General features: G+C 46.2%; 2 protein-coding genes across 2 annotated transcripts; one reads left to right on the top strand and one right to left on the bottom strand.

Annotated features, from left to right (window-relative positions):
- Positions 1-844: 844 nt before the first annotated feature.
- Positions 845-14066, top strand: LOC144137767 (uncharacterized). The gene is made up of 5 exons (XM_077669725.1): positions 845-1905; positions 1965-2155; positions 2228-3064; positions 5442-5759; positions 11723-14066. The coding sequence occupies exons 3-5, from the start codon at positions 2887-2889 to the stop codon at positions 11731-11733; spliced, it is 507 nt and encodes a 168-aa protein (XP_077525851.1). The 5' UTR covers positions 845-1905; positions 1965-2155; positions 2228-2886; the 3' UTR covers positions 11734-14066.
- A 5921-nt stretch (positions 14067-19987) lies between these two features.
- Positions 19988-21149, bottom strand: LOC144138971 (uncharacterized). The gene is made up of 2 exons (XM_077671476.1): positions 20360-21149; positions 19988-20151 (listed from the first exon to the last, which is right to left on the bottom strand). Exons 1-2 carry the CDS (start codon positions 20529-20531, stop codon positions 19988-19990), a joined length of 336 nt encoding a protein of 111 aa, XP_077527602.1. The 5' UTR covers positions 20532-21149.
- Positions 21150-21536: the final 387 nt, after the last annotated feature.

The following is a 21536-nucleotide window of genomic DNA, read 5'->3' as shown; positions in this document are numbered from 1 at the left end:
CTCATGCACCCATATTTGAGGCAACTAATCGCCATGCAGGCGCAGAGCGCTGCAAAAGCGCTCGTGTCAATGTAGCCCTTCCCCAACCTTACAAGCATCCAATAAGTTTGCGTAGCCGTGAGTGCATTTAAGAAGAAAATAATACTAATAATAGTAGTTTTATTCGTACTCAGAACGGCTGGAGCCAAGCGCAGATCGCTGCAAAAAGCGCTTATGCCATTGCAGCCGATACCCAACTTTAGACGCGTCCGACAAGTTTACGTAGTCATTACTGAATCTAAGAACCCAACACATCTGTTTAGACTTCGTTCAATCTCACATGTCTGCTCACAACGCCACCAAAACATTCAAAGCACCGAAGCAAACACGACAAAAACAACCGGAGGCTGTGTAGTCCAATGCACCGGCTCATTCCACTGACGAGGGGAGCGCCGAGTGGTGGCGCCACCCGTCCAGCTGCCCGGTCCCTATAGCATCATCGATAAACACGCACCGGGGTTGCCCCCGAAACCGGAGCGGTGCACGGTGCCCAACCACGGTGCGCACCGACACGGTGCATTGCCATTGATCGAGGACGAACTGAGCGGTTCTACCGTAGCGCCATCTCTTAAGCTGTGAAATCAACTAATCAAAACGTTCACAAGTGGCTAAAAAGCAGCGTAATATAAAAAAAAGCGCCACTACAAAGTGATATTTATTGAAAGCTAATGATTATATGTACACGCAAGCCATATCCGTCACACATGCGCGACAACGTACGTCACCGCTTCCACTAAACAGCTGCCTACAAGCTGCTTCTCATCTGCCTACAAGCTGCTTCCCACAGCAAAACATGTAGGTCTTCGTGGTCTAGGCACTCGAGTAACTGTTCGTGTAATTCAATCGAACGAAACGAATGCAAAGCTCCAACTGGCTGGCCATGCATTCAGCCTTCTTTGCAGTACACGAAGTTCGCATCCTCATTTTCAAGCTCCGGCCCTTATTAACGCCCGTTATGAGCCCGTCGCATCGCTGTCTGATTAATTCGCAAGCAAGTCATGCTTGTCAGAAACAATATACAGCCCGTTCCGCGTTCACACGAGTGCACCGATGCTACAATTCACTGTACCGACACGCCGCCGCTGCCATCGCTGCAGCAGACGGCGGAGGGAAGCCGCTTCACCGGCGCCGTTCGCGATGCATCTCGGGATTGCACTCCGTCGCACCGTCAACTCTCACGGTGCGCGACGGGGCAACGAAAAATTGCCCCGCGACGGTGCGCCCCAGTTTACCGAGGACAGATGGTGCGCACCGGTGCGGTTTATCGAGGATGAAAAGGCGCACCGGTGCACCGGTGCGGTTAACCGAGGGTGCTATTAGCCTTCAACCCCGCGTCCGGGCTAATAGGTGGGGTGACTTCGTCACGGTTGACCGGTACGTCGTCTGCAACGCACTTCCGGTTCGACGCTGCCCGGGCGGTCGCATGGCGACAGCGTACTGCTAACGACTGCTAACGACTGATACGCGATTAAAAAGTTCCGCGGAAGCGATAATGGTTGGGTGCTCCGCAGTAGGATGCACCAGCGCGAGTGTAAAGGGAAAAAAGATGCATAGATTTGCTTGGAACGAGGCGCGGAAGCTGCAGTGGGCTGTCGCTATGAAGCGGGACATCACTAAAGGCGGAATTTGGATGCCCGGAGTTGGAGCGCGGCTATGCCAAGACCACTTCGTAACAGGCAAGTGTTTGCGGCATCCTCAAGTGCAGACTAGATTGTCAACAATGACAGGCAACTCGACTTAGCATGCGAATCGTATTTGTGTGCTCACAGGTGCTCCAAACAAAGACCCTTTGTACATCGACTACACGCCGTCGCTGTTTTGGCACGACGAGAGAGCGACCGAGACTTCAAGAAGGAGAATAGAATGGTAAGAGACAGCATTTTAGAATAAGTGTTGTTCTAAATTTGCTTGTACTCGTCTTGCAGCCACGAAAGGCATGCGACCATCGGGAAAAAACGGGTCGACGCACCCAGCCCCAGCTGACGACCCCCAACCCGAGTAGTGGAGAGGAAACACTGCCTCGCCTCGACGCGAGCTCTCTCGATGCGAGCGGAAGCGCCGCCGAACACCAGAATGGGAGCTCAGAGGAGGAATCGTTGGACGACGAGGACAAGAGGTTAGCTGTGCTATGTGTATACATGTTCATAACATATGTTGCACCAACTTTTTTTTTCCATTTCCTGGCCAGAACGGTGGAAGTCCAAACTGATAGGTGCGAGGCTCCGCCCTCTGGGTCCGGCGACACGGAGCGCATCAGGCTTCTGGAAGCCCAGGTTAAGCACCTCCAGGGAAAGGTTCAAAGCCTTCAACAGGCCAGAAGCGTCGGCGTTATGGATGATGACAAAGTGCACTTCTACAGGTACAAAATATGTACAAACTCTATATTGTTTGTCTTGCATGTTGAAAGGGTAATCTGACCTGTATACCGACGACGTTTATTTACAGGGTTGTCAAAACTACTTTTCTTTGCCATCCTGGACAGCATTGCCCCGGTGCTCCCTAAGGCGAAAAGGGCATTTCCGCACGAGACGCAACTTCTCTCATTTTTGATGAAGTTGCGCCTAAATTTGCTTTTTAAGGACCTGGCGTATCGCTTTGGAGTGACACGCAAGGCCATCAGCCGGAGCTTCAGGATGGTGCTGCAAGCTGTGCACCACCTTTGCAAGGGCCTTATAGTTTTCTCCAGTCCAGAAATCTGCCGCAGCTGGCTGACTGAGAAAGAAAAGAAGAACTTTCCGCACCTGCGCACCATCATCGACTGCACTGAAGTGCGGCTTGCCAGCCACGTTTTCTCCCACCTCGACGTATTATACGCGTGTCATCAGGCGTACTAATCTGTACGAGGCAATGTTGTGCTTCCTTTTTAGACCCTTGAACTTGGATTGCCAGCAGGTCGTCTGGAGCCACTACAAGCAGGCCACAACGCTGATGTACCTGGTGGCAGTGAATCCGCATGGAGCCGTCATGTTCATTTCTAAGGCGTACGCAGGAAGAGCCTCTGACAAACAGCTCACACTGGCATGTGGTAAGCTTTGCTCAGCAACATTTTGCTGACTGCTCTGGTTACATTTTTTTGCTTTACTATCAAAATAGCTTTGAACTTGGAGAATGTACACCGTAACCTATAGGACAGTATAGAATCCATTGCATTGCCTCAGCACTCAGTTGCATAAGAACTGGCAGTGATCACTCTGTTCGTAAAGGTCAACACAGTAGGGTATCATGGCCTCAAATGGAAATTATTCTCACTGAGCCACTTGCCGTGGTCGTTCTGCTGCCAAATAATTACGGTCATGGGTTCGATTCCTAGCTCAGCTGCTGTTTTTCTGATGGAGGGAAAAACATAATTCTTTTGGTTATAGAATATCCACGGGGCCCAAAGAACCCTACGCGTTGCAAACTGATCTGAAACCTTTCACTACGACATGCCTCAATGACAGGGTGCTGCCTTGGTGTGTGTAACTGCAATTTTGCGTTTCATTTCTGCTATGACCCAAATTTCACTCGTGAATACATCGTTATGCTGCATTAGTTCTGGGGAAGATTCCTACCAAGCTGGAAGCACTGAGACTTGTCACCCCATCGCACTCGTGGATGAACTTTTAAGATAAGCTGTCTCCAGGTACCGCCCTGGCAATTCAGTGGCTGAGCTGCTCCTCAGAGGTTTTACATGCTGTTCTTGTGCCTCGGCTGAAAGGTGAGCCATTGCGGGGGGCTGCGGATTTCGACCACCTGGACACCTTTACTGTGGGCAGAAATTTTAAAACACGAGGAAAACAGCTGCCACAGCTGGGAATCAAGCCTGCGGCCTTGTGCTCAGTAGTGCAACACCAGGGACATGGAATTGCTTTGGCACGTTCATGCTGAAAGTGCAGAGGGGGCTTTTATCGGAAAAGAGAGAGAAAAAATGCCTGCGTGTTGCAGAACTTCAGTACATTTTAGACCTCTTAAGACCGAGTTTTTTTATGGCTGGTCCTCATTTCCTGTTTTTTTTTGTTTATGTTCAGTGCAAATTTTATTTTAGTAATGCGCTGTGATACTCTGCAGGACATGTGCAATCTTAAGGGATGTCCAATAAAAAAATGTGGCACAGAATACAAAAAGAACAGATAACTGCCTGTTAATTTGGATGTCCAGGTGTTTGTACAGCTATCTAGAAAATATTCTTCAAAACAATGCACCCCAAAAAGTGGCAGCTGGCAGAACAACAAGCTCTGCTCTCCACTTTTGTCCTGTCCGTCTTGCCATCAGACTTTTACGACAGCCATGCTGTTGTAAAACAAAGCAATGCGGATAATGAAATGTGCACGCCGTCTGATGTCTAAAATTCACACGACACAATCTATATGTTTACGTGGCCCCTCAGTGCATGGTGCGACGTGTCCACCATAGCTATCTAGATAATATTCTTCAAAACAATGCACCCCAAAAAGTGGCAGCTGGCAGAACAACAATCTCTGCTCTCCACTTTTGTCCTGTCCGTCTTGCCATCAGACTTTTACGACAGCCATGCTGTTGTAAAACAAAGCAATGCGGATAATGAAATGTGCACGCCGTCTGATGTCTAAAATTCACCCGACACAATCTATATATTTATGTGGCCCCTCAGTGCATGGTGCGACGTGTCCACCATAATTTTTTTTACTCGTTGCGTCAAGAGTTGCAGGAAGTTGGTTACTGAGGCAACATGGCTATACTTGCCGAGTGATTTTGGGAGTAGCAGTTGAAAGGCTAGTTCTTTCAAATCAAGCAAAGTTGTTTTTTGTCGTCATGACCCATTTAAGGGGCCATGATGACAAAAACAACTGTTTGATTTGAAAGAACTAGCCCTTGGTTACTCAGTCAGCTCTATTCCAGCCACATTGGAGTGAATGTGATAGGGACTCAAGGGACGTAAATATGGGCCAGCCCTACAAAACTGTTAACTTCACTGTGGCAATCAAGTGATGTGATTAAATCACCCAGTCAAGTTTCCTGGAGTGGCTTGGCTTGGCGACCGCCAGTCATAAAAGCAAGATTCTGCGACATCATAGAGAAGTTGCTAGAAAATAGCTACGGAGTTGCCACTGGTTGATACGTTTTGTTAATGTCAATTATTTGTTTGAAGCGTGCAATAAAATCGGCGTCGTTATGGGTATAGAAGTCTTTTTAGATTGCCAAACTTGATTGTACACCTCTTCAGTTTCCTCATAAAAGTCAGGAGCATGATGGAGATAAGGCTGTTTTGACAGGGTATTTGCTTCATGTCAGTGTGTCATCCACATTTTACATCCCCGAGTTGCAATGAAGTCAAGTAGGGTTCCTGCTTAGCTGGTCACTTATGGTTTGGCATTGCTAAGTTTAGCAAACTATAGTGATTTCACTTAGTTATTGCCCTCCCTCTTCTACCTTTTTTTTCACAGGATTTATGGACCTCCTTGAAGCGGGTGACCAAGTCCTGGCGGACAAGGGTTTTCTGCTATTTGAAGAATTCCTCGAGCGGAACTGCCAGCTCATTACGCCCAGCTTCACCAAGAACCGAGTACAACTGCCTGGTCAGGAGGTGACGGCATCAAGGAGAATATCCTCGTCACGAATCATCGTGGAAAGGGCCATTGGGCACTTGAAGAAGTGGCGAATTATGACGGACACCGTACAGACTACAGTGGTCGACGTTTATGATGAGGTCATTGCTGTTGTGGCTGGGCTGGCCAACCTTTCTGCACCTCTGTGTAGACGAGGTGAGCAAATCATTAATGAAGATCTGCATGCAAGAGTTAATGTGAACACCTTCAACGGGTAAGCCTGGTTAGTTGGTTGCGTATCAACATTGATAAAGGAAAATAGATTTCCCACTACTTTCAAATCACCCCAATATGGTTGTGATGAGGCTTGCTCAAGAACAGCAGTTCACGTGGATGGACTTTTCTGTTTGTGTTCTGCCATGCAACTTGTGCCGAGTAATCAGTCCATCTTTCTTTGAGCTACTTCGAGGTGCCGCAGCAGTGATGCGGTACATAATGTCCAGTGCAGCGCGCAGACCATGGGGAAACTGCAAGCAACTGCATTAACAAAAGGCATGTCCCGACCTGATGAGTAGTAATCTTTCTCATACAGGTGATAAAACAACAGCTGGGAATATGACGATTGCTTTTCTTATTAAAAGATAGAAAGTAAAACGAGAGAATAAATCTTAGTTTATGGGCATTGGTGCTAATTGCAGGAAATAATGAACAGGGATGCTATCTTTCTAAAACAACCTTTATTCAGTGCCTTGAGCACAAGTTCTTCAGGTATTTACATGTGTTGCTGCTACGCACTTTAACAGGCTAGCAACAAAGTTTAAAATAAAGAAAATGATTTACTGCAGCTGTGTAGTATTTGGTGACCCATTTAGCCCCATTCCAGTCACAAGATACGTTGCTTTACCCCAAGAAAACAAGGAATTTGAAAATTGAAAAACTCAAATTGCGCGCCGCATGACGGCAGCAGTGAAACTATCTTTCAATGTGGTGCACTGCACGGAGGTAGAGGCCCAACTGTAATCACACAGTTTCTTTTCTTAACGGTGGCCGTTCATTCCAACTCCCCACTGCCAAGCAGTCATAAAACTTTCCGCTCTGCGCAATAAGTCTTCACCATCATCACCTGTGACGATAAAGAAACCGCTCGAAAGTGGCTGGGGAGTTGCCAGTGCTTCATCTGCTTTCCTTAATAATTAGACTTTGTTTGAAGTTTGCAGTAAAGTTGGCATCATTGTTATGAGGACAGTAAATACAGAACTTAGCTTGTTATAAATAGTAAAAAAAGAAAAAAAAAACACTGGTCGATGAACGTTTTTTCTCAGGCCGGCTGTGCTGGCCCAATAGCTAAGGTGCTGTGCTGCAGAGCCTGAGGTACAGGTGCAATACCAGCCTCAGTCATCAGGTAGAGGCGAAGTATGAAAACGCCAGTGTGTCAAGATTTTAGTGCACGTTAAAGATCCCCAGGTGGTCAAAAATTAACCTGGAGTCCAAAACTATGGCTGGCTCCATGACTGAGACAACTTCAGCACGTCAAAACCCAACATAACAAAGTTTCTTAGTCTGGTGCACTCCTGCTCTACAAGTGGTGCTAGATATATTTATACACAGGTAATGTTCATATGCAGGAAAGAATATTTGCACAGTATGAAAAAAAAGCAAAAAAACTATATACATACATAAACGGTACACTCAAAGGAAAGCATATTTGCGCAGAATGGAAATGAAAAAAAAATGAAATCTAAGGTTTGACGAAAACTCATCTGGTCGGGTGAAAGATACATAGTTGAAGAAACTGGTTATCGCCGATCACAACCTGTCTTCGTACAGCCCAAATCCGGCAGAACTCTCTGTGCTTGTGCTGGGTTGAACTTCAACGCGGACCCTGCGCTGGACGCAAGAAAGCTCATCTGTGCGGTCGAGCAGGCTATTGGACAGGTTGAGAACAGCCGCCGGGACGAGGCTCGAACTCGCGCAGTCGGCATTCTAGCCAAGCTACCACGGCATCCTCGGACCCCCCTTCTTGCCGAGAAACGTGATGCGATCAAGAGCCTGCGCAGTAACATGGACATCGTAATACTTCCTGCTGACAAGGGAAACTCCACCGTCATCTTGAATAGCGACGACTACGTTGGAAAAATGTCTGATCTCCTGCAGGACGACAGCACGTACGTGAAGCTAAAACGGCACTCTACCCTCAAAGTGGAAGGAGGCTTGCAAATGCTCTTGGCTGAAGTTTTCCGGTTGGTTCCCCCACAACGCAAGTCGCTGTACTTCAAGCTCCTCTGCCACAACGGCTCAGCACCTGCTTTATACGGCCTCCCGAAGATCCACAAGCCGAACGCGCCAATGCGACCGATAGTTGACTTCACACGTTCACCCTTATACCGCCTGTCGGGCTATTTGCACAAAGTTTTTGCACCACTCGTTGGAAAAGGTTCTACCTTCATACGAAACTCCTCAGATTTTATTGAAAAGGTGCGCAACGTCACGGTGGACGACGACGAGATAATGGCGTCCTTTGATGTGAAGTCACTATTTACTAGCATACCCGTGGATTTGGCGGTGGAGGTTTGTTGGACTGCCCTGCAATATGACGATGGTTTGGGTAAAAGAACCCCCATCGAAGAACCAGATCTCCTGAAGCTGTTGCAGTTCTGCCTCGAGAACACTTATTTTCTTTTTCGGGGGGTGATCTACAAGCAGGTCCATGGCACAGCCATGGGCAAATCTATCTCAGTGACAACCGCCAACCTTACCATGGAAACCTTGGAAACGCGCGCACTGTCTTCATTCGAGCCACGATCCAATGTCTTTCTGCGGTACACCGACGATTGTTTCTGCATCATCAAAAGGGACGCACTAAACTGTCTTTACAGAACACATGAACGGCAAGGAGGAATCCATTCAATTCACTGTCGAGGAGGAGGCTGCTGGCCGTCTTCCTTTCATGGACGTGTTGAGTGAACGTCGTGGCGATCGCCTTTCATTCAAGGTTTACCGAAAAGAAACCCACACTGGACGTTACCTCCATTTTAATTCTGTTCATCCAGCCTGTCATAAGCACTCTGTCGTGGCTTCCCTCACCCAACGCGCCAAGCACCTCTGCTCACGGCCAAAAGACGAGGCTGCTGATCTACGCCAAGTGTGCAGAGAACTCGGCAATTGCGGCTACCCCAAGCATTTCGTGGACTCCGTGCTACAACAGTCATCACGCCCATCAGAACCCGCTGGTCCTCCTTGCCGAAGCCGAGCGCCGATACCTTACGTGCCGGGCGTGAGCGGGTCTTTGGCTAGGGTTCTGCGCTCGTACGATGTGCACGTCGCTCACATCCCCGCGCGCAAGCTGAGGCTCGAGCTGGTGGCTATCAAGGATGGAATCAAGAAAGGGAAGTTCCCTGGGGTGGTGTACAAAATTCCCTGCGCCGACTGCGACTTTCGAAGTTATGAACACAAGAATGACATGAAAAACAAGAATATTGCGTCGAAAGCGCTTGCGGAACACGTGGAAGCAACGACACACAAAATAGGCTGGGACGAAGCTTCAGTTATCGCCAGAGAAAGGAAACTGCTGTCACACCGACATCTTGAGTCCCTGATGATTCAAACTACGGAAAAAAAAACACTGAACCACAATGCAGGCAATCTTTCGCCTACGTATGCAATATGCCTGTGGCGATTACTTCGACGCACTTCTTAAAAGCGTCGAGCTTCGCACCTTTCCGCGCAGTGAACAAGGCTTCCGTATGGAAGCCGAAACGTCTTTTTTAGCCTTTTTGAAAAAAAAACTATATACACACATAAGTAATACACTCAACATGCAAAAGGAATATTTGTACAGAATGAAAAACTATACACACATAAGTAATACACTCAACATGCAAAAGGAATACTTGTACAGATTGAAAAACTATAGACATACATGAATGGGTCATTCAACAAGCAGAAATGGCTCAAACTGTGTTTCCGAGGATGATCCTGGGCATCACAATGTCCCTCAAGAACATCTGTACATTTGTGCTGTTGTCTTGCATGAAGTCGTCGTCTTTTTCAATAACAAGCATTCGACCACCCTGATAAACGTGGACATAAAAATAGCACCTTGTTATGTTAAAGATGTTAAGGTGCAGTTGTGCCTGGACCTGATAGTAGTACGCGTGGCTTTCTTTTAGGCCACCCGTGGCTGCTAGGCAAAACCCCTTCAGCCTCTCCCCTTCAGCCATGAGCTCCTGGGGATTGCATTCCCGCAGGCTGTAGAGGCACTTTATTTCCACCAGTGCGGGCTCGTGACAGTCGCATCGGAAAACCCCGTCGGGGCTGCAGCCGAGTAGGGGGTACTTAGGATTGATCATGAGCCCACATGGTTCAATCCGCGCGTTGTTATGATGGCCCTGAAGGAAGGCCAACAGCCTCTCCTTTGCCACACCTTCATTGTCGATGCCGTACTGAATTGCCGGCACGTTCAGTTGGCGGTGGGTGAAAATTTTGTTGATGAAGGTACTGCAGCGTACCCTCTTGGAGCGGCAAAAATCCTTAAACAGGGACGCAGTCACCCTCCCCTTCCTGTGTAGAAACCAAAGGGGGCTGCCCGCCTGATCTCTCGTAGCCACCTCTATCGCCCTCGACTCCTGGTCAGTAATGCGCACCTTCTCCATTACTAACTCGGAGAGCTCACTAATGTTTTCATTCTGAAAACCTTTCTTAGCTAGGTACGTAGCGTTGAACGAGGTCAGGGGTGCACCGAGCGAAACATCTAGCCAGTCTGGTGTATCTTGTGTGGGGGTGGCGTCCACTGCTTCTGGGCTGGCTGGTTTGTTTGCCTGTGGGCCGCGTGTGCTCAGGGTAAAAACCCTCGCGTTAGGGGAAACCTGGAAAATGCACAGAAAAAGTTAACAGGGATTTTGCTCTGACGTCAGCATAAAAAAACTGAATGAGTGAGCACCAAATTCTGAAATCTCATGCACCTCATTTACCTTTAGCCGCGAGACACATAGACACATGAGCGACTGCTGCACGCGATTCGGATGCATCGTTACGATTGATCGTTAGGACCGGTTTTGGCGTCGATTGCTGGTCAGAGGAGGCTCACGACAAGCTACTGGCAAGCCAGATGCAGTCGTGCCATCGTTGCGATCGTCATGAGGCCACAGCTAATGAGAGCCCACTGAGCCTGCAACGGGCTTGCGTTGCTCGGGTCGGCTCGGGTGGTGGGAACCTTAGGCTTAGCGTCCTGGCGGATATTTCATCGCCGTTTTTAAAATAAGCCCAGACAACAATCCCCTAGCACATTTTTTTTCTCTGGAACTTCTTTTTAGCGATCATATTGATTTGGAAGAGCAGCGACAAGTGGTTGCTACCGTGGTCTGCTCAGGTTCGAGCCGTTGAGTGTGCCGAGCTGGCAGGCGTGGCGGGCAGGCGTGCAGACAGTTTTCGAGGGCAGGAAACGCTTTACGATTGCCTGCTTTATCCATTTCTTGCGAACGCCGCGCGAAATCTATCAAAAAAAAATTCAGCTCAGCGATCGTCGTAGTTGACCATGGAGCAAAAACATTGGGGGAGCAACGCCGACAATGCATTGCACGCACACATCGGGCCATGTGTCTCAAATTCACGCGTACGACTAATCGTGGCGACAGTCGTAACGATCAGTCGCATGCGATTTGCATGCACCAATCGTCCATGTGTCTCGCGCTTTAATGGAAATAACCCTTACAAACTGTTTCCATAATATCGAGGCAAGTGCAGTAAAAGAAATATCGCTAATAAATATTCCTCACAAAAAGTACAAGGGAAAGTGCTTTCTCCTGTGCAGGGTGTCTACAAATCAAGTTTTACTTCCCACTGAGTCTTTCTCTGGAACGATTATATAGGAAAAAGATAAAGCATTCACCTCCTGCACTCTCTTCAAAAAGCCAGCCGTGTCAGGCAGAGCTCTTATTTCTTCGAACTTCCGCTTTCTTGGCACTGTTGGTTCCGGGTCACATTTGTGCCGGGTGTAGGAAAAGTCCTTGGATTCCACAAGGTCAACCTGGAAAGATTCGAACACTCGTTCTATGAAGCTGCACGGACTTTCAAACAGATAGAGGCAGCCGTTCTAGCAGCACAATTGGTGTTACTGCCATGCTGCTAGCTGTTAGAGCTGGTTCATAATGATCGATGCGATGTTCCTTCACCTTTTTCAGACGAGGCTTGATCCACTCGCATGGCAACTCCGTTGGAGCCGGCCCCGGATCAGGATCAGTAGTGGATACTGCATCCAAAAGTCCACTACAAAGCAGATAGCTGCGGCATGACTGCACGCACGTCCCAGCCTGGAAAGCAACAAAACCTTTCTGAGCAAAGTTGTTCCCATGGTTTAGTGCTACTGTCAGAAACATGCCTCATCTGAGCATAGGAATGTGAACACTAGTCATAATGTTACACCATTTTCTTACTCAGGCCCAATAATATCAATTGGGCAGTTTTGTGAAGTGCACAACTGCACATCAGTGATAATTTCATTCCTGAACCACTTAAGTTTGGTTTCTTTGTTATAGTTTTCAGATGTCTCCAAACTGATCCTTCATGTAAATTATTTTTTATTCCAGAAGGTTATCCCCCCTTTTTTGCTGGCTGAGGTGAAACCACATTGAAGCCTCTTGCAGTAATGTTTTGTATTCATATTGTTATGCCACTACATATGTATGTTCATTAGGTACGATTTTTTTTTCAGCTTTTTCATTGCACTTTGATTATACTCCCAATGTTTTATCAAAAGGCTAAAAATTGCTTAATGAACTATAAGTCTCTTTACAAGTGAGCAAGGACCTTCTGACGTGGCTTTGGTTGGGATAACCCAGACCATTTGGGTACAGGCCGCATGCGTACAATGGCAGACTTCATTGGTAGTCATTGATCTTTTCGTACACAGGAGGAAATTAATTTTATCCGTGAGCCTTTTAATCGTTGAGGCTTTTGTGTGCATGTGCACTTGCTTGCTTTAGGCAGCTGCCACTGAAAAAGACATCTACTGGGCAGCTACTTTGTCTTCTGGCTGAACATGGAACCGAAAAACAGAAAGGCACGCCTCTTTTGTTGTCATAATGTGGAAGGAGGGAGACAAGTAAAGAATCTGCCGATAGGTGTGCCCCTAATTCTCTACCATAAACGGATACGTCTACCCTGATTCCAGACCATCCACCCAGATTGAATGACGTCCAGGATTGGCTAGCCGCAGCCCAACTTTTGTCAAGGACTCGTACCTTTGCTCAAAATTTCCTGCCGCCTCAGCTTCGGCAGTCATCCGTCATCACAGAGTGAAATGGCTCATGATTTTTTTTTGTGGTTGTTCAGAGTTAGCAATCTACTGCACGCAGGGGAAGACGGTTTGATCCCGTGTTTTCGAAGGAGTCCGTATTGAGCCTTTGAGATTTTCTGTGTTGATTTTGTCTGTGGCATCTGAGTCCCTTTTTAAACGACTCAAAATTATTTGATTGAATTGTGGATTATTTCCAACCATCTGCAGTCGTGCAGCATTGAAACAATGTCTCGTGGACCACAAGGATATATGCTCGGGCCTCTCTTAGTTATTATATTATGATGATAGTGAAACCTTCTCTGGAACACTTGTAAACATACATTGGTATGCGGATGATGATCTGTTCTACAATTGTTTCTACTTCCCAGACCAGTCAGCAGTTACATATGTATTCTTGCTATTTTGCAATTGGAGTGACACATGGCAAATACCCATACCTTACAAGAACACCGTAGCTATGACTTCCTTGAATAAAAAGTTTCTCAGTTTCGGTTATAACCCTAGCTCACGCAAACTTGGACAGCATATTGTACATTTGTCAAAAGACTGCAACCAATCTGCATACAAGACTTCAGTGAGACCGATGCTTGAGTACGTCTCGGTAATTTGGTCACATCATCTTGAACAAGATTGAAATAGATCGGCATCTGTACAAAAAAAGAGGGTATGCAGTTCATACTTATTCGTTATGATAGAGACTTTTCCTTATGTCTGCACGCTCATTGTTGTCACTTGATTCACTAGAACACCACCGTACGTGAGAGTGTTATTTTGTTTCACAAGCTTGTACACAAATGACCAGTGTTCAAGCCCTTTTATCTGCTACTGACACCAGTGCCCACACTGCATAGCTCAGATGGTATAAACATTGTACCCTTCAGTTATCGCTTAGTTTGCTTCAAGTTTTTTCCCATGCATAATGGAACTGGAACAAACTTGACTGTGCTTTGAATAGATTATAACTGATGAATTTAGGATGTGTTAGTTACAATTGTGTGCACTGTTTGCTTTTGAATTTCTGTCCCCACTCCTGCAATGTTTTGGCCATGAGACAGCAGTATTTGTAGATAGTCTTATTACTCATACACTCACTTGCATTTATTTTTTCTTTTCCTCTTTGTTACACATATTATGCTGGTTGTCTGAATGTCCATGTCAGCTTAATGTGTACTGTTATATCTGCTTGCGTTATCCATGACCATTCTGGAGATAATTAATAAATGCACTGTTTTAGCCCACCCTGGCCCCACCTAAACTTTCGTGTTTCCATAACCTCGTCGCATGAGCAATCTGCACAGGCTGACGACCGACCTAGCAAGAAAACCATAGCCACATTTCCTCAGCACAGCTCCAGCAGGCGCACTGGAAGGGGAAGCCGTCCCTCCAGTCAGTGCAAGTGGGCAGAGTGTGACACATCTTCATGGTTGACCTGCACTATACAGTCGCGCGCGGTTTGAAGGTTATTGCACGAGCTGCGGCCGATAAAGACAACGCCCCCGCCTTACAGTTCTCGGCGCACCTTGGACCCGTTTATGCACTCCTCGGTTGCTGTTCCTTCAAGCAGTCATCACTCCAGCGGCTACACTGTAAACGCAAACTAGCCGGAAATAGAGTTTTAATCAAGTAATGGGCCCTGAAAAGTACTTATAGCAAAAAATGTACTCCCTAGGCATGGTCTAAAAAAGTCGACGAACCTCCATGGTAGTACCGTTGCCCATCCGTGTAGCAAAAGGGGGGATTTAGAACGACTTAACACCATTTGTGAGATGGCGTTTGGTTCCTTGTATACAACCACGTCCACAATAAACTCCTCATCTGGGGTAATCATCTCAAGCGGGCGGTCGCCATGTTAGTCTTGTGTTGTTTCCGTGTGTCAGCACTTCAACCGTGGAATAATGCTAATTAGAAAGAGAAAGCAGGACGCGACGGTTGCATGCAGCTACAAAACCGATACCGTACGTATACCCGTATAGATGCTTCAGCCAGCGCGATCACAAGCAGACAGCGCGGCCGTGTTGTTTTAATCTGTTTATTTTGGCGGTAGGTATTGTCAAACTCTGCTGCTAACAAAGAGACAGTTCTCGCCGTTGCAAACAATTGCAATGTTCATCTGCTTCGCTTGCTTGCGCATATATAGACAATTTAAATTCTCGTGCCAGCGCGACAACGCACCCGACTGCAGCGACTCAACTTGCCCTGGCGGCACGACTTGCTTCCCGGATGTAAACAACCTCCGTTGCCTCCGTGCTATCAATGCAGCGCGGCCGGTGCCTTGGTGCGGCCGGAGCTTCAAGCGCCTCGCCTTGGGTCATCATTTTTTCTTATTTGAGAAGGACTAGTAGTGCCATTTGGTGGAAAGATTTTTATGTGCCCCTGTCACACGACGAACGGCCGCTAACAAAATTTGGATACGGCGACAGCTGTGGACAGCTCGCTGGTAAGTGGTCTGTCATCAGTCAATGCGTTTGTCAAACGTTTGGATAGGGTTAACCGCGAAGTACCCGTGCCGCACACAGCACGTACACGCACGGGCAAAGAAAAAAGCGCACACTCGTTTTATTGTACTTGTTTGTGGCTCTTGGGGTATGCATTCGCATTCTTTTGTAGGCCGGTTTGTAACAGGGCATTCGAGATGAAATCGTTTGTCGCGCGCGGCGTCGTTTCAAAGCAACGTGACGGTTACTCAGGTAGCCGAATCGCCTCCGACAGCGGTGCATCGTCGGGCCCGGTCGGTGAATCTCTCATATGCATCGAACTGCTCGTGTTATTTTTATTTAACTGCTCTACTTTGTAATATGTATTTTTAACGCTCCTGATGGCTTGCTTCTCCAAATATAAGTCTTTGTGTTGTTTTCGTTCAAGGCTCTGACTCATTCTTAGCGCTCTGGTCGGCGAAAGCCGCAGATCAGACGGCCACCCCTTCGAAAACTGTGCCCTGTAGATTCGGTGGGGTTGTTTGCTCGCTTGAGTTGACTCTTCACATCTAACAGCGTACCCTATTAAGGAAACAGTGACATGCGTAAAAGATGCTATGAGCCTATCGAACGATTAAATGCATATAGTGTGGACCACGACGACGACGTGGTTCGAAACCAAAATGTTTTTATTCCCTTTCGGATGATAATGAGGGGTCTGTATACAATAGGGGACCGTTAGTCGCCAGCTAAAACCACGTAATTAAAAACACAAATTCATGCCCTTATGGAAGAGAACCGAGTTTGCCGTAGCATGACACAAGTCTGCCGGGCATAAAAATGGATATCATTTTTTTAGAAGAACAATGCACACACTCCTCTTTTGTTGGTAATAACTTTGTCATAATCAATAGTAAGACCATACACAAAAATTAGTCGATTCATCCGACACTCGATTTTGACACGGAGCTTGCAGCTCCAAAAAGTGCACTGTGGTTTTGCGTGACGGAAACTTCTACAATCACGGTAAATTAACTAAGGCAGGTGTGTGTGGCATGCAGCGTTGGTAAGTTTGCGACAATAGCGTTTCCATTTCAGCTGTTTTTTTTTTGTTGCCATGCAATCACAAGTAATTTGGTGCCATGAACGAGGTTTACGTTAGCTAACAAGGCTGTAGTAACGGTTGCGGCTACAAATGACCTTATGCACCAATCATGCTTGTCAGCTCGGTGACACAGAATATTAAGGTGTCAGAATACGGATGATTGAGTCGCCTAGTTTATTACTACTGTAAAAAAAGAATGTGTTTCCTGACCCAGTGAAGGACTTTCCTGTATGACTAGCTGTGTTATGACAGATGACCATACTTGATGAGACAAGCCGTAACAAATTGGCTTTGGATGTAACACCAGGAGGGAAATAGGTGGAGGTATCTGCAAGTATAACTGAAACAGTGGGTGCCTGTCCGGCATGAATTCATTATTTGCTGACACGATTTTCTTCTGCAGATCCTGATACATGATCGAGTTGAATGACTTCATACATCTTAAGGCAGGATAGGCTGTGCTGTACAAGGCAAGGCTGCATTCGGAAACCAGGTTGGCCCCTCCTGCAGAAGTGAGTATTGCCACGGCTTGCAAAAGCCGTCCAGCTCGCAAAAGCTGCACTTTTTCTATGAAAGTGAGCCACCATGGTAGGGGAGAGGCAGTGTAAGGGTTTGCATCTTTAAGTGTGTGCCCACTCACTTGAATAGATGCAAACTGGCATCTTAAAGCAAGAAACAGCAGTTAACAAAATCATGCAATACCAAAGTGTTTTTCAGTCAAAAACAAAAACTAATCTATCAACCTAGAGAGACTTGCAATTTATCTTCACTGTCATTTAAAGTTGTGCTCGAGTATATTGTGCGGATCTTGCGAGTATATTGTGCGAGGATATTGTGCGCGGATCGTGCGAGTATATTGTGCCTATCTTTTTTATTGCTGCAAAAGCCACGACGGTTAATGTACTGGAACTTGGTTTTATGAAGCCTTTGCATTCCTAATTTAGGTACTGGAATTCGCAGGGAACCTGGCCTTACAATTTTATTACTGTACCGAATTATTAAGTTCATTTAACCATAGTGTCTGTTTTGAATTTTACGTGTGGGGCTTTTTTTTTTGCTTTTTCAGGCAGATGTTCCTCTGACTCCCTGCCTGCATTCCGTGAAAGGGGAAGTTAGCCTCCACATGGATGAACAGCGTGTCTTGACTGCATCATCTTTACTGGGAGGACTGTGTAGTCTGTTTGCATCGTTCTGGGTTTTCAACATTCAATATCCCAAGAAAGCACACAGAGCTCTAACGTTTGTGGAACACGCCTTTTTGGACCTTGCCTGCACCAAACCACGTGTGAAGGATTTAGAACTAATTAACTGTTATCGCATCAATATCGCTCACTAATATTTGTTTTCAATCCTGTAATCATTGGATAGTAGTCAAAAAGAATTCCGTATTATATTCCTGACTTTTCCTTTTTTCTTTTTTTACTGAAAAGGGGATATTTGATGGGCCGTTCTGTATGCTGATAATACAGCTATCTTTCAGTGAAGCAATAATATTAACAAATGTAACTTGAAACAATTATCTAAATAATATTGGGAACTGGTGCGAAATTAATCAACTAAAAATTATCCGAAAAACACGAATTTCATGGCTTTTTGTTCTTACTCTAAAGAAGCTGTCGCGATACCACCCATTCTGTTCTATATCATTGCAATTAACCCGTCATACTCGGTCACTTTTCTTGGCGCATTTGTGTCTTTATCAAAACGCACTGGTATTTTCCGCAGCATATTTTTCGTTCTTTATATTACTCATTTATCCATAGCCATCTCACTGCAGTCTGTCTCCTACATCATTTATCTCTTGTGCCTTTACCACCTACAAAATGCTTGTTACCTTTCAATATCAAATAGTTGCACAGCTCTCGCTCATTTCACCACAAATTGAAAAATTGTTTTGTTGTAAACCACTGCAACCATTCTTTCTTCACTTTGTGTACTTAGTACTGATGCGTACTGATAAGTTCTGATAAATACTGACGCGTTCTCGATCCTCTAGTATTAATAATGATTTCACTTACCATGCGGTTGTGTTTGTGCCTATCTGTTTTTCATGTATTTCCAGTTCTTTTATTATTATTGTTTATACAATTTGTTCAACAACAGACAGCCCTCGCTCATTTCACCACCTAATGAATTTTTTGTTGTTGTTGTAAACCACTGCAGCCATTTTTTTCACTGTGTACTGAGCGCTGATGCGTACTGATAAGTTCTGATAAGTACTGACGCGTTCTCGATCCGCTAGTATTCTATAATGATTTCACTTACGATGCGGTTGTGTTTGTGCCTATCTTTGTTTATCGCGTATTTCCAGTTCTTGTAGTAATATTGTTTCTACGGTTTGTTCAACTAGCATCGTATTGCTGTCTTCAATTCCTAAGTGGCGTGTTATTTTGCAATGTACCATTTGTGATTTCTAATATGAGGTCGCCATAAGTATTTATTTCGGAACCTCCTTGTGTACACCATGTACCATGTAAACTTGTCTGCGAAAGTTCGTTTGAAATAAACCTGAAATCGAGAAAAACCGTGTGAAATCAGTACTACCGCAGGGAACTAGAAATTCTCCCTTGTGGCCTTGAAAACCTCCTTTCGGAAGGCCTACAAAACTCCCCAAGCTTTCGTCAAACTCCATTCAAAAGAAGTAAATGCTTCCCTTGAACCTCCTAAAAACGCCACTAAACTAACATAAGTACTTCCAAAGGGAGCCATAATAGGCTCCTATTCAACAGCCTAAAAATTCCATAAACATCACTTAAAAACGCCCCTCAGGAAGTAAAGAATACTCCATTTTGACCCCCTTAAATTCTCCCGAACATATCTTAACACTCCCTAAATACCTCCCTTCTATAACCTAAAAACGCCCTGTTTTGAGGAGGTAAACAAAACCTCCCTGTTCCATGTAGTAAAAAAACTCCTACAAGGAGGACCACTAGAGGACAGGCGAAAAAGAACCTCTAGGGAGTATATGGGAGGAAAAAAAGTTTAGAGTGAACCACCCTTTCCACTTTGTGGCGATTTGGTGTGGTTGGATACGCGTGTAGACTTTCTTCTTGGTTAGCGTGTGCAGCGATAGCACCCATTGTTATAAAGGCCCACTATTTCCCGACAATGCGCTTGGGTGCACCTTTTAGAAAACTGCTATAAGGTACAACAACAGGGATGTCGTTGCTGCGTGCGCGATAAAGGTGGAAGGGGTTACTTATTTTGCCGCACCCGCCACGGTGACGCAGTGGCTAAGGCGTTGCCTGAGCACGAGGTCGCGGGTTCGGTTCCTGGTCGCGGCGGCCGCTTTTCTGATGGAGGCAAAAAGCAAAAACGTCCGTGTGTACGAGATTTCAGGGCACGTTAAAGATCCCCAGGTGGTCAAAATTACTCCAGAGCCCTCCACTACAATGCGCCTCATCGCCTGCGTTGCATCGGTGCGTTAAACCCCACAATCAATCAAATCAGTTACTTATTTTGCCGTGGGAGTGATGGCCGCTTGAATAAACAGTGCCCGAGGGAGAGAAGATTGCGTCAACAAGGAACCAGGCGTAGCAAAACAAGTTGCGCGGGGGCGTTATCGTCGTGGTCGATCGACTCTCGCGTGATTACCTTCAAATTGCACACGACTGTACACTGCGAATGATGCTTACCCTGCTATGCATGTGCATCTTGCATCCTGGATTTCCCCTTCCTCGGTTGCCAGCACCCAGCATTCATACACAGGGCCTGACTTCTGTGAAGGGCCAACGTAGCCTTTCAGGATGCACAGGCCAGGCCGTGGTTTTGCCGTCTGCAGGTTGTGCACCTTGCCTGCACAAACATTTTGTTTGCATAAGAGAAAGAGAAACCGTGTACAGATTTTGGGTGCGTGCAGATCTTTGCATTTCCTTCAAAATGTTGTCACAAGTCAAAAACCAATTTATGTGGAATAAAATGCCAGCTTCACTCAAGATTTGCACTCTTGCACAGTAAGAAAACCTCATTACTGCACACTGTTCAGCGGCTGGTAGGCACATACCTGACTTGACATACTGATACGCATCAGCAGACTTGTAGGCTTTTGTAGCCTCCCCATTATGGCACGGTTTGTGTAAAAAGTAGTTGGTCACCGAGGCATATGTAATCGCCGGCCACAAGTGTTCTCCTTGCTCGTAGTCGAGCAGCTCCAGTCTGTCCAGGTTGTAAGACATCGCGCTGCACCTGGAACCATCAAATGTGGGCAGTTGTGCCTTCGAATAAGGATAGGCATGTGCGGCATGCACACTTCACGTCCTTGTAGTTGAGAATTGCCGGTCTATCATAGCCATAGCAGAGTGGCCAATGTGTGTGGTGATGAAGAGTACAGCAATCAGCTTTCATCATTTATGTTCAACCACTACCTTGTGTTGAAGTTGTGTCATGCAGTGCTGCCTCCCCTGCTATTGAAAATTCCCACCAACACTATGCTTAAAGGTAGCTTTGCTTAGAGGTAGCAAGGTGAAACATGGTCGTTAATAAGCTTATTACACGGGGCGTGTTTAACTTGTGCCAGCACACGTTAAGTCAAGCGTCAAGCTCGCACAAAGCAGCAGGAAAAAAAGAAAAAAATTGGGCCGATTGCCTCTGGAAACAGCAAGTAAAATAACACGAGAGGTGTGGAAAGGCTTGTTTCTCTGTGTGTTACAACTGCTCATTGGGCTTCGTTTTAACCGTGGTTGTAAAGTGACGGGGTTGCGATCGATCGCCAAACATGAGGTCGGGTTGACAAACACTGATACCGCAAATTATTTTTCTTGGCAGCCCCTTTTCGGGTGGAGGCGAAAAGCAAGAACGCCCGTGTGTTAGAGATTTCGGCGCACGTTAAAGAACCCAGGCGGTCAAAATTCATCCGGAGCAATCCACTACGCCACGCCTGATCGCCTGTGTAGCGTCGGCGCATTAAACCTTATAATCGGATTGTTATGATTGTTTTTTTTCTCATTATGATAGTGTGCATTAGGCATAATTTGCTTATCTCTACGGTGTCTGTGTAACAGCTAGATGGAACTGATCATGCACGTTGTCAGCAGCTGCATCACCAAAGCATTGAAAGCAGAGATTGCTTAAAGCAGTTGCCGCTACCCTCGCTGTCTGCCACGTAAAACACGCACGAATTACGGCGTCCGAGATAAACTAGATGCATAACGCCAAATAAAAAGAGCAATCAGAGGCGCAGC

The sequence above is a fragment of the Haemaphysalis longicornis genome, unplaced genomic scaffold (genome assembly GCF_048455015.1).
Source record: "Haemaphysalis longicornis isolate Haplotype H1 unplaced genomic scaffold, Haemaphysalis longicornis Haplotype H1 scaffold_5, whole genome shotgun sequence".
NCBI lineage: Eukaryota > Metazoa > Arthropoda > Arachnida > Ixodida > Ixodidae > Haemaphysalis > Haemaphysalis longicornis.
The sequence above is the reverse complement of the archived record's forward strand: the minus strand, read 5'-3'. Positions and strand labels throughout refer to the sequence as shown.

Excerpts from the sequence above, each read along its gene's own strand:
- LOC144137767 (XM_077669725.1), top strand. The coding sequence starts at position 2,887 with ATGTTGTGCTTCCTTTTTAGACCCTTGAACTTGGATTGCCAGCAGGTC. Across the intron at positions 3,065-5,441 it reads ACAGCTCACACTGGCATGTG|GATTTATGGACCTCCTTGAA; the intron begins GTAAGCTTTGCT and ends TTTTTTTCACAG.
- LOC144138971 (XM_077671476.1), bottom strand. The coding sequence starts at position 20,531 with ATGTCTTACAACCTGGACAGACTGGAGCTGCTCGACTACGAGCAAGGA. Across the intron at positions 20,152-20,359 it reads GTATCAGTATGTCAAGTCAG|GCAAGGTGCACAACCTGCAG; the intron begins GTATGTGCCTAC and ends ATGTTTGTGCAG.